Here is an 18,524-nt window from a genome sequence, read left to right on the forward strand (position 1 = left end):
ATATGGAGATTATGTGCCCATTCCTTGTGATATACTTTTAATGTGAAGTAAAATAAAAATTTGAAAAACAATTGATACAAACATTTTCCTCGGACCACTTAAAAATCGAGTTTTACGGACACAGCCTTTTTAGTCCAAAATTCCTGTAGGAGCTGGCACGATAAAGAACCCCATATGATAAATATTCCTTTAAACAGAAGCACTAGTCTAAAATCCTATATGTAGATTTGAGGATTTACGTTAAAAGAAATCTGATTAGCATTTGAATAAATTAATTTTTCCAAACCTTTGTATTTTCCCCTTAAAACCAGAAAATGTTGTTATTTTTAATCTCTACTGTACTGCTATAGCTGTCCGATGCTTGGTAAATATTGTCTGTTCCATGGTGAAATAGTTCAACACTTCAATAATTTGCTTTATTTTCTACATTTTTAACAATTTCACAATTTTTTCTCCGATAATTAAGCAAGGGGAAAACCTGTAACTTTTAAAACAAGTTTTATTTATATTTGGACGATATTTGATGCGAGAACAAAGGGAAAAATCCAAAGGTGTCCGATGCATGGTGAAATCACCCTATATTGTATAATATATTATGATATTGTATTGTATGATACTGTATCATGTTTGATACATAATATGATATTGTATCATATGATACAATATAATTTGATACAACAATGTATCATATCAAATGATACAATATCATGTGATATATACAGGATATCTATATTGTGTGATTTTATATTTGCTTTATCCATCGAGTTGAAATGGTGTATATATTCGCGAGGCTTGCCGAGCAAAAATAACCATTTCAACGAGTGGCTATTAAGCCCCCCCCCCCCCCCTCAGCTCCCTGGTTCCTACACCTATACTTTGCAGTTGTGTGTTTTTGTTCAAGTTTGTAATTCAAATTTTTGACAAAATCTATTTTATATCAATTTTTTGGTTTAAGATATAGATATGTTAAAAGTACTAGCAAATCTTCAAAATAGGTCAATGAAGCGTTGTCAAAAATAGTTCGGACAGGAAGTATTTGATAAAGCATCACCCATTTGATATAGCAAAGGTTTATCACACGCGTAATATACACCACACGTATGAGATAAAGTAAAATATTATATAATACAATATCATACTATACATATTGTATCATATAATACAAAAATATATTTTACAATATCATATAATACAATTTCATGGGATATAATCATATATAATAAAAACCAATATTATATTTATATAAAAGTGTTGTGTTGTGCATGTACTATGCCTAAATAGTAGTCAGGGTTTGATACATAGTGCACGAGCCGGAGGCGATAAGCTATAAGTAGCTGTGACGTTCGAGTGTTGACAAGTCCCTAAAAATAATCACCGGAAAAGCAAGCGTTTTTTTTCCTTCAAATTAATCAATTGATTTGATTGTTAACGTTTATTTAATCAACAAGTTGTTGTACAATAAAAAGTCAACAAAGGTTTATGTTCTTTTCAAGAAATGAGAGATGTTTGGCCTTACCGAGAAAACTCGAAATGTTTAGCAGATGAAATCTCATTGAATTTTTTTTCTTGAACATTCTTTATCAAGCCTCATTTAAAAAAGCGTTTTTGTGATTCTCATGTAGAATTTCTTTGAAAATGTTCAATCAATTTGTTCAAAAGTTTATAGAAAACTTTAACTTTAAAATTACCGTCAATAATGAAGTGTTTTTGGAAAAATGAATAATTTTAATTGCTTGATGTACATCATATATATCTACGTTTTATATTTATAAATACCGTTGAGTAAAATAACGTCTAATTTAGCGTAGTGGTAACGCGTTGGGCTTCAAGCTGGAATGATTTTAGCGTCGTGAGTTCGAACCCCACTGTCGGCGCTTGAAAGGTTTTCGTTGAAAATATTTGCCGTGCTCTATTTCGGCATAGTATGCTTACGCTATATAAATCCTTTGATACTATGCGAAAATAAATAAGTATTGAATATATAGTGACAAACTGACAGAAGGCATAATAATAAACAATATCATATGATCCAATATTATACAAATATTGACTGGGGTTGAGGGCAACATTGATTATATTAGCCCCCGAGGGACGAAAATTGCCCGACGCGAAGCGGAGGGCAATATTTTCGTCCCAAGGGGGCTAATATAATCAATGTTGCCCGAAAACACAGTCAACATTTGTTTTGTTATATGAAAAAACAAACCAAAATTTAAGAAAGTAACTGAAAACAGATCGCCGTAATTTTCTCAGCTCAACAAAGAATTCACGAATTCAATTTTGTGCAAAGTTCATTTCCAAAATATCCTCAGCATAAAACGGTCACTGGTGATATTCCGCCGACCGGAAGAATTAAAATACAGATGTTCTACCTGATTTTAAATCACAGTAATTCGCAAATCCTTATATCCGTTATGATAGCAAACCGTCGCATTGCGCGTCCGTTGTTTACTTGCCTTGACTGACTGTCTATTATGACGTCACCTTGTTGTGGAGTCGCGAAGAGTTATTTACGTCATCGTTTACGAATCAAAAAATCAGAGGCGATTATTTGAAATAGAGGGAATGTTCTCTAGATATTATTTCTAGCCAGTCAATATCAAAAAAATATTGACCGGTCAATATTTTTCGGACGAGCTAATATCACAGTTATTGACTATTTGTCTATATAGAGTTATATAGTGAGAATATACTACTGAATATAACAATATATAATATAACAATATCATATAATACAATTTCATGTGATAAAATTCTATATTATAGAAACTAATATCATATTATGCATTATTATATGATACAATTTTATATAATATACAATATTGTATCATAAGATACAATATTATATATTGCAATATCATATGTAACAGTATCATGTGATTATGTAATAAATAAATAACACAATATCATATTATACAATTTTGTATCATAATATACAATACTTTACATAACAATATTATGATACAATATCATATCATAAAATATAAAAAAAAATATTGATACAATATAACTTTTTTACAATATAACATATAAAATCATATTGTATCATATCAAACAATCATGTTATACAATACTTTATCATAGGAATCATGTTATATCATTTAACAACAAACACATCTATCTATCAAGCAGGTTCGAGTGAGGAAGGAGATTTTTTTAGCATCCTTAATAATGGAGATCAGGCTCTGCATCAGAAGCTACCTCTGCATTTCATTTGTTACATAGTTAAATCAACTATGCAAGCTATTATCTATAAAACATGTGACCTATTCCAAAAAACTAAACCTCATCCAGCATCCAAAACCTATGGCTCAGATTGAGTATCCATGTCTGTCAGGTGCATCAGTATCATAAGACACACCATCCATTCAAGTTTGGTGAAGATATGACCAGTAATAACGAAGATATATTTTTTAGCATCTTTGATAATTAAGATCAAGCTCTGCATCTGAAGTTACCTATGCGATTCATTCATATTATAGTTTAATCAACTATGCAAGTTTGAAATAGTACTATTATCTATTAAACATGTGACCTGTTCCAAAAACCTTAACCTTATCCAGCATCCGAAACCTATAGCTCAGATTCAGCATTCAAGCCTGTCGGTTGCATTAGTATCATAAGATGCACCATGCAAGTTTGGTGAAGTTAGAACAAGTAATAACTAAGATATAATCATCAGAGGGCACCTGCAACAAAAACTTTTACCAGCTCTTAAAAGCTTAACCTCCTCCAGCATCTGAAACCTATGGCTCAGATTCAGCATTCAAGCCTCTCTGGAGCATCAGTATCATAAGAAGCACCATCCATGCAAGTTTGGTGAAGTTAGGACCAGTGGTAGTAACCAAGATATACTGTAGATTCCTTATTTTACGCGAGTACTTAATTCCGCGATTCAACGATTTACCATCAAATCGCGAGAACATAAAATCGCGATTGCCGAAATTTTATCTTACTTTCATGTTGTTTACATGTGTCCCAAAATTAAAAGCGAGATTTAAAAATTCGCGAGACGGGCTTCTCGCGATTTTACGCGGATATTAATTCCTCGCGTTTAATTAGGAATTTACAGTAATCATCAGAGGGCACCTGCAACAAAAACATTAACGAGCTCTAAAAAGCTTAGCCTCCTCCAGCATCCGAAACCTACAGCTCAGATTCAGCATTCAAGCTGTCTGGTGCATCAGTATCATAAGACACACCATCCATGCAAGTTCGGTTAAGTTAGGACCAGCAGTTACTTAGATATTGCTATCAAAGGGCACCTGCAACAAAAACTTTAACCTGCTCCAAAAACCTTAACCTCCTCCAGCATCTGAAATTTAGAACCCAGATGCAGCATCCATGCAAGTTGGCTGAAGATAGGACAAGTAATAACTTAGATACAGGACCTGCAACAAAAACTTTAACCAGGTCTGAACGCCGACGCCGACAGTATAGCATAAGCTCCCCTGACTTGGTCTCGGTGAGCTAAAAAGGATTAGAACTAGATGTATTCTTATCATCAATTGTCGTTCGGTATAATACACCATTTATTACATGATAGTGAGGGAAATATGAAGATTTGTTTCCCTCACAATCATGCAATAAATGTATAATATGTCACAATATGGAAGTGTCCCATTCCATCTTAAATTAAGTTAAGTACTTTAAAAATTTTGATCATGAAAAAATTTGTTACTTAAAGGACATATCGCATGTTTTTCAATTTTCGGAATTTTTAAAATAAAATCATTCTATACTCATTAAAAATGAAGTTTATTATCGCTTTCATAAAATAATCTGGCTAATTCGGGAGTTTGAAAGCGATGAAATTCAAATGTCACGATATGCATATTTTCTCTGTTGATCTACCCGCCATTATGTGTGACATCATATGCGACCTCGAGCGAGAAGGTGCTGTTATCCATCTATGTAATTGGATTAGATTTAAACGACAATCAAACTAATTATCAAAAAAAAAACGCCGATAACGGGACAAGATGGTGTTTCGTGACTCCTGTGGGTGTTCTAGCCGTCAAAAATGGGGATTTGGACTGTTGTTATACGGAAATCTTGCGACAAATAGGGGTCTATATGTCGACGAGAGAATTTATAAATAAACATTCAATACATATATTATTATTTATATGGTATATTTTAGTAATCATAATTTCATAAATAAATCGAATTTATTTTTCAAAGAGAAAAAATATATTTATGCACAGGGGCCTGTGTACAAAACGCAAATTCATTGGAGAAAAATAACAAAAGAGGATGCCATTTTGGATACCTCCTCGCTTCATTAGCTGTTTTCTTATTGTTATTGTTAAACTATAGGTTCATGTATGCATCGGTTTTGTATAAAAGATTTCTTCATTCATAGCTCACCTCTGCAGAAATCATAATTTAATTACGGTAGGTGAGATTTCTGTGAGTTTTATTTTTTTTTGGAGGAAGTCAAGGATCGAGTTGTCGATATTGAATGTTAACGCGAGAAATTGACAAAGTTCGTTGATATACATTTATATGTAAATGGATAAAAAAATACGGAGATTGGATCTTACATAAAAAACCCCCAATAATTAATAAGATAAACGTTCTTGTCTCCTTTTAAGATATATATTTATACAGTGTACATTAATATGAAGTAAACAACCTTAGAAAGTTGTGACCAGTTACAGCCGAAGAGACAAACTTCTTGTGCACCATAGTTTTACAATAATGAATATTCTGAGTCGTTAGGAATGCTAAAAACAAGACTGTTGTAGATTTTAATATAATAAACACCTTTAACCGATTTATTTGAGCTAAAATCCTTACTAAGTTGTGTTTACAATGTATACACGACGATCAATTTGATCGTTATTGCCGACTTCATCGTCGCTTCTTCGGCGATATCGTTTTTTATCCGTACTGGTGGCTCAAACATGTACGACTGAATAATAAGATTCTTTTAATTTAGTCAACATGTAAAAAAAAAAACACGTGCATGGTGAATAAATGTCAAAGATTTAAAGAAGATAATGCTAATCCTCCAATTTGTTTACAATCAGCTGTTCGAAGAAGGTCGCATGTGACGTCACTGTACCACGTGACACGCTATCTAATTAACGAGTTCTTAAACGATCAGGGCTATACTTTAAATTGATATTATGGCTAATTACCGCTTTTATACTGTTAACAAACTGTTAGAAGTAAGTTAGAAGTAATTATTAGATACACAAGGAAGCCAAAAAATGTAAAATGTCTCATACTTTAGAAACATGCAATATGTCCTTTAAACCTCAATACATGCACTGTGCAAAACATGTACATGTACATGCATAGCCAAGCTCTTGAGACATAACGTGTGACGTACATTTTAAGGACGTGTTGTCAATAATGTCATTAATTTCTTATTCGTCAGATCATTTTGGGCACAAAATCCAATATTCAAATGTGCGTTTCATAGAACACAAAGGCCTCGTTTTTTACTCGATTACTTTGTTTTACCTATGGGAATACATTTTCCAAGATATGGTGAAAGGTACAAAAATATCGTTTTCTTTTTGTTGGTTTTGATTCCGCTGGCCCCGATGAAGACCTTTTCTTATTGGAAGCCATCACACTTAATGATTTAAACCTTCACTTAGTCAAAACAACTCACGATAATAATTACACTTAATGTGTCTATTATAGCCATCGGCATTGTTTACGCATTACGTAAATCCAAGCTCAAAAAGCATGACCCGCCGGGTCATAAAAAATAATCGGGTGAAGGGTTGAAAAATTGGGTGTGACCCGACGAAATCGGGTCAGTTGGCAATTATGATGTAAAATTATAAATACATCAACAAAAATTTTGTCCAGCTTGTTTAATGATGTGTGCATAGAGACCTTGGATAGCGTCATTTCCAGGGCCCCGAGCTTGATGAGATCCGTGGCCAGTCCTGTATCGATCTGATCCAGAGTATCCTTGACAATCTTCTCCATGCACTGAAGCAGGATCACCCGGTGCTCTTGGGCCAGCTGACAAACAAACCAGGGCAAAATGTCAGACATTTACAGTAAAACTCGGTCATAGCAAAGTCTTAGGGACCAATGGAATTACTTTCTTATATCCGTAATTCATTATATTCACATAACGAATTCATAATAATATCTATAGTGAATTCACAATATACATATTTTCTTTCATCCGATTCTTAATTATATCCGAATTCGTTATAACCATAAAGTTCTGCAAAGATTTGTAAAGAATTTTATCGGGAACTAAAAAAAAACTTCGCTTTATCAGAGAATTGGCTATATAACCATGTTCGTACTAACCGAGTTTTACTGTACTTGTTAAGAGTGCATGATGTTTGTGATTTTTAAACTATATCAATCCTCTTTAGAAGAAGACCATTGTATATTAAAGATATCGGAAAATATTCAAATTTTAAAGCTTAAAGTTTAGGATAATTTTTTTCCTAAAACACAATAGTTTATGGTTTAAAAATCATTAGATATTCAAAACTTTAATGAAGATTTGATGATTATTTTCTTGATTTGTATGTGTAATTTGTATGTGAATAAAAACATTCTGAAATAGTCAAATATAGAGAAAATACAAGACCTTGATTTACATTTTAATTCTTAAACACAAAAAGGTCACTAAAACGCTTCTGAAACAAGCAAGACTACATGCTATAATAATGAACTATATTATCCTTTTGCTTCTGCATGATCTGTCTCTTTATTTTAATCAAAGTGCATGTATCTATAGATTATACTTCAGGCTAGTAGCTTTGAAATACTGAATAAACCTTGAACTTGATCTCAACATGTGTCAAGGACATGCATGTTATAACTGAGCATGTCTCCATTAGCTCTACCTTTGTGTGCTTCTTCAGGTAAGAGTAACAGGAGCTGAGTACCAGGGCAGGCTTGTGTTTACCCAGGTCATACAGGGCCTGCGAGATCTGTTCCTGTCCCTCCTCTGTTCTGTCATTGGCCGAGTCTATTAGAGCCATTGTCATGTCTGTAAAACACAAATACTAAAACATCAAAATATATCTTTCGGGTTACTGGCACATCATCCAGAAGCCATTCACCAAATGCATGAGAGCGTCCCAAATAATTTTTGAACTTCCTAAATATATTTAATGAGCATTAGTGGCTCGAACCCTGGGTATCTGGGCCTACACCAGTGGGATATGCAAAAGTGGAGCTGGGTTGTTTAGTGCAACCAATGATTGGGGCACTACCACATGACCGATCATGATTGTCCAAACTGTCACATGTAATCAGCTCCTGAGCAAACTCTTGTAATTCTTTGTGATAACACTCTATCTCAATGGAATCAATTTTTTCTTCTAACATTTTAAATTCTTTTGAAATAACATCCGAAAGCTCCGCAAATGTGATATTTTCCTCTCCCATTGAAAATGGTGTCCTTGCTTGAGCGATGAACAAGCAGAGAACTAGGTAGAAAGTTCTATCGTTAAAATTACAGATGTACAAGGGACCCAGTTAAACGATAGAATTTGTCCCATATACTCGCTTCATAGCAAATAAAACAAGAGGCCAATTGGCCTTAACGGTCACCTGAGTAGCATATAACCCATACACAAACTTGTCGAGGAGTCTCATATATGCATTTAAATAATTAGGTTTCATTCTGGAGTAGAAAAATTATAAATTTGTAATGACGACCACCTCCCTGCCTGAAATCTTTCAAAAAGAACTATGAAACCTATAATTTTTGCAAAAAACTTAAAGATCTGGTCTACAAAATCAAAAATTAAAATTAAAATTTCAGAAGAGGACTTCCTGGAAAACATAATCATAAGTCACTTTTTAATACAGATGAGTGAGAATAAAGAAGAAAATTATTTTTAAACATTATATGCATTAACACTACTAGTATATTGCCATATTGCTCCCCCCCCCCCCCCACCTCATGTCCTGAACCCCTGACCCAGAGGCCATGAATTTCACAATTTAGGTAGAGGAGTAAGTGGACATCATAACCATTTATTCAGTTTTTTGCCCACACGTGTGGGAGTAGAGAAGAACATTTTTTAAGATTTAAACATTAAAATTACAATATGGCCATATTGGCCCCATCTTAGAGCCTGAACCCCTAACAAAGGGGTCAAGAATTTCACAATTTTTAGAGGGCTTCATGGACATTATAACCAGGCATTTAGTTTTCAACAAATATATATGGAAGTAGAGAGTAAGATTTTCTAAGATTTAATACATTTTTACTATATGGTCATATTGGCCCCACCCTAGAGCCTGAACCCATGACCAAGGGGTCATGAATTTCACAATTTTAGTAGAGGGCTTCATTAACATCATAATCATGCATTTAGTTTTTAACAAATATATATGGCAGTAAAGAAGAAGATTTTCTAAGATTTAATACATTTTTACTTTATGGCCATATTGGCCCCACCCTAGAGCCTGAACCCCTCACCTAGGGGTCATGAATTTCACAACTTTGGTAGAGGGCCTCATGGACATCATAATCATGCATTTAGTTTTTAACATTTCTTTCTACTATTTGCACAGTTAATCTTTATCACATTTCCGATATCATATTCCAAACGAGCTGATATAACGCATTGTGGTGACTGGTCCTATTTACGTGCCATCATTAACAATAGGTGTGTTCAGAGTTCACCAGATTGTTACCAACGGCAAGTTCGGTTACCAATGTCTACAAATGGTTCCCAATGGTAGCAATTGGTTACCAATGTTGACCATTGGTGTACTTTCAATTTCAAATGAGGTCACCAAATCTACCGGCAGCCTAGAGCTTAGGCAAGTTTGGTAGGTGACGTCGTTATGCTAATTCAACACGGCGGGTTATTTATAAGATGCCTATAGATACTGATGTAAATAAAGACTTTAGAATAGGATATATGCTTATCTTATTGAATGAATATATTGAAGACAATCTAAGACAACTGAGGGCCTCTTAAACCCACTTCTATACCCAGAAACATTATTAATATTATTATAGAAAGTATGTGATAGAGAACTGGTATTTTGATATTCGAACTTGGACTTTCGGTAGAACGTTACTATTTCTTGCATCAAATCAAGTTAAGATCAAGTGAAATATGCACAGATTGCATAGAAATTGCTTTATTAATATATATTAGTCGGACAAATCTTGTTGATTTCAAAGATCCATGGCTGAATTGCCAACAAAGAAATTATTGATATGCCTATGTCACATTGCTGTTTAATACAACTACCCAAAGTCCAATCTCTTGTTAAAATTGATTTTAATTAATATACTTTTTTGCTGGGGTTAGAGATTTATTATCAATTTTGCAATTAATCTTGATGGAATTGTAGTCATTTTGTAGACTTCTTTATATAATTGGGAATTTAACAAAGTAAGTTATTCATCAATGTTTTGTACTTTAAACAGTCACACTTTACAGAGAAAAGGTATTTTGTTTTGTTTTCAACTGTTTTATATGTTCAGATGGTTACAACTGGTAACTATAAGACTTTTAGTGTAACCAAAGGCTACCATTTTTTTTAATTTGACAAAAATCGTTCATGGTACTATACTCTGTCCAAAGATATCCTGGATTTACATTTTGCTTTATTGCATGATATTTATAAATACCTCAGGGTTCAAACGATGTTCATTCAAAAGTATGAAAAATTTCCAAGATTTCTCAGTCGAAACGCCCCTGTTAGCTTATCAGGTTTCAATACAATGCTAAAAAATGTGATGTCTACGGGGATTTTGTATTGCAGTAAGCCCGGATGATAACGTTGTAAAATTGCGCGATGTATTCCGAGTGTATTCTGAATGGAGAAAAGATGTAAACATTCCCCATTATAAATCTCCGCAAGGAATCTTTTTTCGTTCCTGTACATTTTTCCGAGTGAACGATGATAATGTGTCAATGAAATTATCTTGAAAATTATCCCTTTCAACTATTTCAATTGCACTTCTTTCACAGGTACGTGTATTTTTATTAAAAATCGTCCAAATCACAGGGGCTTGGTTGTTGGATAGTGAATATCCTAATTATTTGTTCCCGAAGAAAAAAATGATTAAAACTGGTAATCTTATGTGTATTTCTGTGTATTGCAATAAACAAATTCACTGAAACCCCCCGTCTCAGTCATGTTAAAAAAGTGTATTCAATGTACATTAAAAAAAGTAAAGGGACGACACTCGCCATCTTGGATTTATAGGGGGTCCTCGTTTCAAGCTATGTTATAAAGAAGTTCTTCCATTTCTCCAACGATTTCTGACGAGATCTAGGTTGGAAAAAGTTAAAATTACTAATTCCTATCGTCTGACTACATCTGTACTCTGCAAAATAAACACATCGTTCCGAAATGTACTAGATACTCGCCAAACTTATCGAAAGCAACGGAAGTTGATGCAAACTCTCCATGTAATCACTGCAGAGATCCGAAAGCACTGGATAAACCAAGAGGAATATCTTTTCACGGAATATTTGCTCTCTCTAGATTTATCATACATTTTCGGAACATCTCAGTATTATATAGAGAATTTACGTCACTCAAAAGTAAACTTCTGTTGCTTTCGATAAGTTTGGCGAGGAACGATGTGTTTATTATGCAGCGCTCAAATGTTGTCGGACGATAGGAATTAGTAATTTTAACATTTTCCAACCTAGATCTCGTCAGAAATCGTTGGAGAAACGGAAGAACTTGTTTAAAACATAGCTTGAAACGAGGACCCCCTATAAATCCAAGATGGCGAGTGTCGTCCCCATACTTTTTTTAATGTACATTGAATACACTTTTATAACATGACTGAAACGGGGGGTTTCAGTGAATTTATTCATTGCAATACACAGAAATACACATAAGATAACCAATTTTAATCAATTTTTTACTCGGGAACAAATAATTAGGAAATTCACTATCCAACAACCAAGCCCCTGTGGTCCAAATGTGCTGCATAAATATCTTGGGACAGACTATACCTATGCAAATTGCTACAAATGGCAGCACTTGTTGACCATTGGCTACCATAGTTCACTGATGGCAACAAAATGCTGCCAGCGGTAAATCTCAATTTCACCAACGGTACAACTCTGAACGCACCTAATGACTATAATGTTGATGTAATTGTTTTCCCATTCAATCAATATTATAAACACCCTCATTACGCGGACATTTACGAACCTCTGAGCAACTGGGTACCCCAGTATTCACCCAATTTAATTGTTTTTCGAATCTGCTGCAAAGTGTGTTACTGAAATCATTTATTTTGACTTATTTTGATCCGCCACTTCAGTTGCCCCTCCCCCTTTACAAATATTACTTACCGTCCACTTGGCCCCCCGTGCCTCGTACACCGTCTTCTTCCGGTCCCGGCATTATCATTTACTTCCACTGTTGTGTCATAAAGTTTGGAGCATTGTATCCTTGTAGAATGATTCTCATCCCCTCGTCATGTGATTTTCCTTCGAATCGTCTGATGGACTTCCGGTTAGGAGAAATTAAATAACACATACGAAATGACACTCGACTACAATTACCGTAACATAGACATGATAGAATCCTTCTATTCTTGTAGAATGACGTGAAATGGTAACGTACATTAATCCAGAACCAGAAGTGTTTTTTTTCATGAGGGGGGGGGGGGGGGGGGGGGGCGGTCGGAGGGATCTATGTTTGACAGACGGTTCGGGGCATAGATATGGCAGCTTCTTTTTACCATGTACATATGTAAGAAATTTGAATTCTCCGGCCGGGGGGGGGGGGGGGGGGGGAGGGGGGCGTAATCCCCAACCCCCTAAAAACTTACTGTCAAAAGCACAAGCGCCTAAATAATTGATAATAATAGAATGATATTATTATAATACTATAGTACAATGGATAAACTTAGTTACTTAAGAAAAATTTTAACGTCATGCGCCTGTGGCTCTGACTTTCTTAAAATACATTGTATTTTAAACATGGTATCACAGGCACGTAGCATCAGGGGGGGGGCAGGGGGGGCTGCCCAACCCCCCCCCCCCACCTTTTCTCTCAGCAACAATTTTTTTTAAAAATTAACATATAAAAAAATGAATTAAAATGAGTTGCCGCCCCCCCCCCACTTTTTTTGAAGTAAGTAAAAAATTGATATGAAAATAAGGAAATGAGGAGTCAAATTGAAGTTACCTCTACCCCTCCCCACGGATTAGGAATTTCATGATTTGTAGGGGAAAAAATTTTGGTAGGGAAGAATTTTTATTTATTGAAGTACAGTTAGTCTACCCCCCCCCCCCCCCCCCGGATTAGGATTTTGAAGATTTTTTTTTTTTTTGATTGTCAAGATTTTTTGGATGGGTCTGCCCCCCCCCCCCCCCACTTTCAAAAACGATGCTAAGTGCCTGTATCAGGATATCATATACATTTAATTAAAAAAAAAATAAAGAAAAAGTGAGCAAGGTCACATACCCTACGCTTCCCTATTAATTGACGATTCTAAACATAATGCAGGCAAGTAGCATCGTTATTGAAAGTGGGGGGGGGGGCAGACTCATCCAAAAAATCTTGACTAGTAAAAAAAGGAAACTTTTCAAAATCTTCAAAAAACTAATCCCGGGGGGCGTAGTATATCTACAACTTCAATTTCACTCATAATTTCCTTATTTTCAGTCCAATTTTTACATGCTCCAAAAAAAAGGGGGGGGGTCCATTTTTATATTTTATATGTAAATATAAGAAAATTAGTTTAAACAATATTTCTTGATATTTTACAATAGCAGGTATAAGAATTTGGCATAAAGTACAATAGGATTGGGAAACAAGCCAAAAAGCTTATACAAATCCCTCTCTTAGATAAGAAAAAATATGAGAGGTGCAAATTACATGTATGTATGATTAAATGAAGAATCAGAAAGCTTATATAAAAGAGGAGAAAAAAAGACATCCAATATACATAACAATCAAGAGTATACATTTTGACATATGCATGAGTTTGAGAGTTGGAATTACAAGTGCATTTATTTTTAAACTAGTGAGCTAATCGACCCACGAACGTATAACTACATGTTATACTATAAGGAAAACAATGAAATTGTGTTCAGAACAATTTGAAGTAAAACACCAAAGGAAATACATATATGAAATACATCCCTGTATAAATATATCCTGGATGCTTTTACATATTTAGAGAATATAATTAAGCAGAAAAAGTGTCGAGGTTACACTAGGTACCCTAAAATCGTTTACTGTCGATGATAAATTTTTGAACCATATAAAAATGTATTAATTGTCATTATCGCTAATATTGGGAGACCCAAAGAGTAATAGGTTGACATTTGTTGAATCTCGAAGTTTGTTAATTGTTTCACTACGTATTACATTATAATTTGGGCAATATAAAAGATAGTGGTCATTACTTTCAACTGAACCACATGTACTTAATGGGGAGGGGCAGAGGTTTCTGCGGAACATATAAAGTTTCAGGGCGCTGCACTCTAATCTTAACTGGGTATGTAGAATTTGTCCTTTCTGGATCCAAATTTATAATAACCGGGATGTTTATATTGCTACGATTTAAATATTTTTTTGAAATTGTTTAAAGAAGGGCTGTTTAGAATTTCATTAGGTAGTGAATTCCAGAGCCTTATTGTACTTGGAAAGAATGACTCATAATATAGTTTTGTTCGTGCGAAAATTTCTCCTACGGAATCATTACTTCTTGTATTATGTGTTCCATCTTTAGAAGTTTGTGTTTCTAAAATATTGGAAAGATATTCTGGAGTTTTGCCATGGAACATTTTAAAGAACTTTTACAAAGAGACAATTTATTTTGTGTAAGAACTATGATTATCTATATCCCTCTTTTATTCATACATGCACAAAATTGAATAAATATCGTCAAATTAACATTAATTTATATGCTACCATTTAGAGATAACAACTAGTTGACTGCTATAATTTAAATATACTTTTTAAACAAATATGAGAAGAACGTTTTTATAAATATTAAAAACAGTATGAACATACATGTGTATGTACAACATTTTTATAAACAACTTTTGTTTCGTGGTTAAAACGTGGTATTAATACGGTTATTTTACTTGTAACCTAAAGGCGCAGTTGGTGAGAATAAGGCCAACGTTAATTCATGTATTAGATTTTAATCAGAAGACATTTTTCTGCATTAGATTTTTTCACAGTATATAAGCTATTTTCTGTACAGGATGGCAGTAACAAACGTGATTTTACTTTAACCAGAATCATCAGACAGTTTCTCTGCGTCACTACGTGCATTTGAACGGATGCTTGTCTTTGTTAACCTTTACAATAGCAATAAAATGTTCCTACCCAAAATTTCTCATCTCAAGTCAGTCAAAAAAAATAAGCCTCAAATTTGCAGCCAATTTCTACCTCGATGTTTTCTCACTATAATTATACTAACCTGTATTATATATGTCATTGCTACGAAAGACGAATAGGGCCACATAAAAAAATATCTTTATCTCGTAATAACGAGAAAGAATCTCGTTATTACGAGTTAATTTTCTCGTTATAACGAGAAAAGATCTCGTTATTACGAGTTAATTATCTCGTAATGACGAGAAAAGATCTCGTTATAACGAGTTAATTATCTCGTAATTACGAGAAATGATCTCGTTATTACGAGTTAATTTTCTCGTATTTACGAGAAAAGATCTCGTTATTACGAGAAAAGATCTCATTATTACGAGTTAATTATCTCGTTATATTGAGAAAAGACCTCGTTATTACGAGTTCATCCTTTCGTAATTACGAGAAAAGATCTCGAAATAACGAGAAAAGATCTCGTTATTACGAGAAAATATCTCGTTATCACGTGTTAATTATCTCGTTATAACGAGAAAAGATCTCGTTATTACGAAAAAAGATTTATATAAATGGTGCATTTCTGAAAACACCTCCAAGTCGACTGGTTCACTCTTTTTCTTTCCATGAACGTTAATTCAATTCTGATTAATGTTTAAATAACAACGGACATTATTCATTAATTTTTAAATAAAATGATTGGATTCGACATTTTACTAATATGAGTAAGTGGAAAGAACTTCACGTAATTCTCATTTCATCTTATTTATCACAATCCCACTCCGAAGTAAATACCAGGTAGCCCTTGTCGTAAAAACACAATTCTATTGTTACAGTTGACTTTAATGACTATGTAGTTTCAATCATTGATATACAGGATTTACCTGAATTGTGTTCATACACAACCTATATGTATATTGAAAATAATTGATTTTGTATATCAACATTTTGGAGTAGAAAACAAATTACATGTATCCTTCTAATCAATAAATAGTTCAATCAATTCATCAATCAACCTGCTTTGCTCCTTCTTCTGAAATTTCGTTAAAACTGATTGGTCCGATTTTATGTCAAATTCTGTTTATGCTACTAAGCGATGATTATGCTAAGTATGTGTATAATAAAAGACATTGCAGTAGTTCATACACTTGACATAAAGAGAATAGAATAATGAAACACGCCATTTTGAAAAGATCTTTTCTCATAATAACGAGATCGTTTCTCGTAATTACGAGAAAATTAACTCGTAATAACGAGATCTTTTCTCGTAATTACGAGATAAAAATATTTTTTATGTGGCACTATTCGTCTTTCGTACATTGCGATGCACTGTAGAAAATAGAGCCGCAAGTCAATTGCCTGCGACCTACATTTCCCGTTGCATGGAGTTCAGGTTACTCGTCTATCATCCTCGATTCGAACCCGTGGACTTTTCAGATCTCTGTGCGGGTAGACTAAAAAATTCTAACATGACATTGAGACATCATTGTATCGAAATCATCAGTAGGAAAAATCTAGACAATTCGACAAAATTTACGATTTCAACAAGACTGATGCGCATGTAAATTACAGGCATTTGACATTATATATTTTTCTCATAATAAAATATATCCCTAACCCGATCATCAAGGGGGTGGGGGTATAATTTTTTTCATGATGGCAAAAATTTATAACGTCAGGTGACGGTGATGTAGATCGAAAAACTGAATATCAAAAGAAATTGATTCGTTGTTCTTTCAACAATTCATTGAAACGAATAACAAGATATAAAACTTTGCTATGATATTGAAAATACGATGGAGTAATTCCCATGCTCAAAAACATTTCCCTATATACGCATCCGCACTTTTAATTTCAGATCTCAAAGCTTGCATTCGAAAACGTAAATAAGTTGTGAGATAAATGTTTTATGCTATACTGAAGACAGTTTTAGAAAAGAGCATTTAGTCAGCGTATACCGTATCTTTATTTTATATTGAGTTAATATAAGGGGCGTTTTGTATCGATAAAGCCTATTTACAAAATAACCAATCAGTAATGTCTTTTCTCCAACTTATCTTATATAAAAAGACAAGATAGACTATTAGCACATCCAACTGAGTAGGGCTACAAACACGGTAAGATTCCTATACTATATACGTCACTTATGAACACTTTGAGTATAATTCTTTTCGAATACTATATCGTCGCATCTTAAACACAAAAGGAGAAAGTGCAGTTAAAAATGATATACCCCGTCTTTCTTTTCTTTCTATTTAGACCATGAGTGTTTTTGCCAGCATCATCATCACACTTCTGATCAAACTGACATCTTTCACTTTGGGAATCTCGGTCAACATTTATCTCCTTCTGAAGAGTATCTTGGAAGCCGACTTCCGTCGTATTTACTCATTAGAAGTGAATATCGTGGTGACAGGGGCTATATTCTGTGGACTGTACATTCCACTAACGTTCGTCAGTCGCCTTAGTATTCTGTTTTCTTTCGTGGTCGACTGTAAGTACTGCCTAGCAATCCTGTTCTTTCGGACGTTGACATGGAGCAACATGTGCCTAACGATCTTCTTCATATCCATCCACCGTCTGAACCGCGTCCGCCAGCGGATTGTCGTGATCCGCCCCAGTCTCACCAACTTGATAGAGATCTCGGTGTCCTGGGTCCTCAGCCTCCTCCTCTCCAGCCTACAGGTGACCAGTTACTCGCAGGCCTGGACCAGTGAATTCCACAACCAGTCCTTCTTCGGCGAAGGGTGCGCCATCATCGCGTCTAATCCGTCAACCTTATTTCACGAATCCTTGCAAATGCTTTTATACAGCGCCATGCTTATTGCTATCGTCTTTTGTTGGTTGGGTATTTTACTAGCGATCCGAGTGCGACACCAAGTCCAGCCTTTAGAATCACTAAGTTTTGCCTTAACGAGACATCCAACAATCAAGAAAGGAGTGACTTCTATCTCAGATACAGTGATCAAAATATCGATCCCTGGGTTCATTCACGAAGAAACTCGACACGAATCAGAATTTGACTTAGAAATTAAATCGACTGGGTCAGACATTCGACATTTCAATTCATTTGACTCTGAGGAAAGTCTAACTAACGCATTTGAAGGCTCCTATACAGAATCATTGAAGACAACAACGAACGATGAACCGGGGTATAGCGACGTTTCGGAATTTTCTGGTCCTTCCAGGCTGTTTCGTCGAACCTTCAATATCAGTCCTAATTCTCGACATACCCAAAAGTG

At 34.5% G+C, this 18,524-nt stretch overlaps 1 protein-coding gene across 6 annotated transcripts in view; it reads right to left on the minus strand.

Moving 5' to 3' along the window:
* The window catches only part of LOC128186740 (maestro heat-like repeat-containing protein family member 1), a 72,185-nt gene extending 59,679 nt beyond the window's left edge, over positions 1-12,506 (minus strand). For 3 of the 6 annotated variants that reach the window (XM_052856615.1, XM_052856618.1, XM_052856617.1), the window contains exons 1-3: positions 12,288-12,506; positions 7,839-7,984; positions 6,859-6,990 (exon numbers count right to left, since the gene is read on the minus strand). In XM_052856615.1, coding sequence (XP_052712575.1) covers positions 6,859-6,990; positions 7,839-7,984; positions 12,288-12,345 — 336 coding nt within the window. In that variant the 5' untranslated portion in view covers positions 12,346-12,506. The remainder of the gene's footprint in view (positions 1-6,858; positions 6,991-7,838; positions 7,985-12,287) is intronic. The other 3 variants (XM_052856614.1, XM_052856613.1, XM_052856616.1) reach the window with 2 other exon arrangements.
* Between the last annotated feature and the right edge of the window lie 6,018 nt (positions 12,507-18,524).

Source organism: Crassostrea angulata, chromosome 6 (genome assembly GCF_025612915.1).
Source record: "Crassostrea angulata isolate pt1a10 chromosome 6, ASM2561291v2, whole genome shotgun sequence".
Classification (NCBI taxonomy): domain Eukaryota; kingdom Metazoa; phylum Mollusca; class Bivalvia; order Ostreida; family Ostreidae; genus Magallana; species Magallana angulata.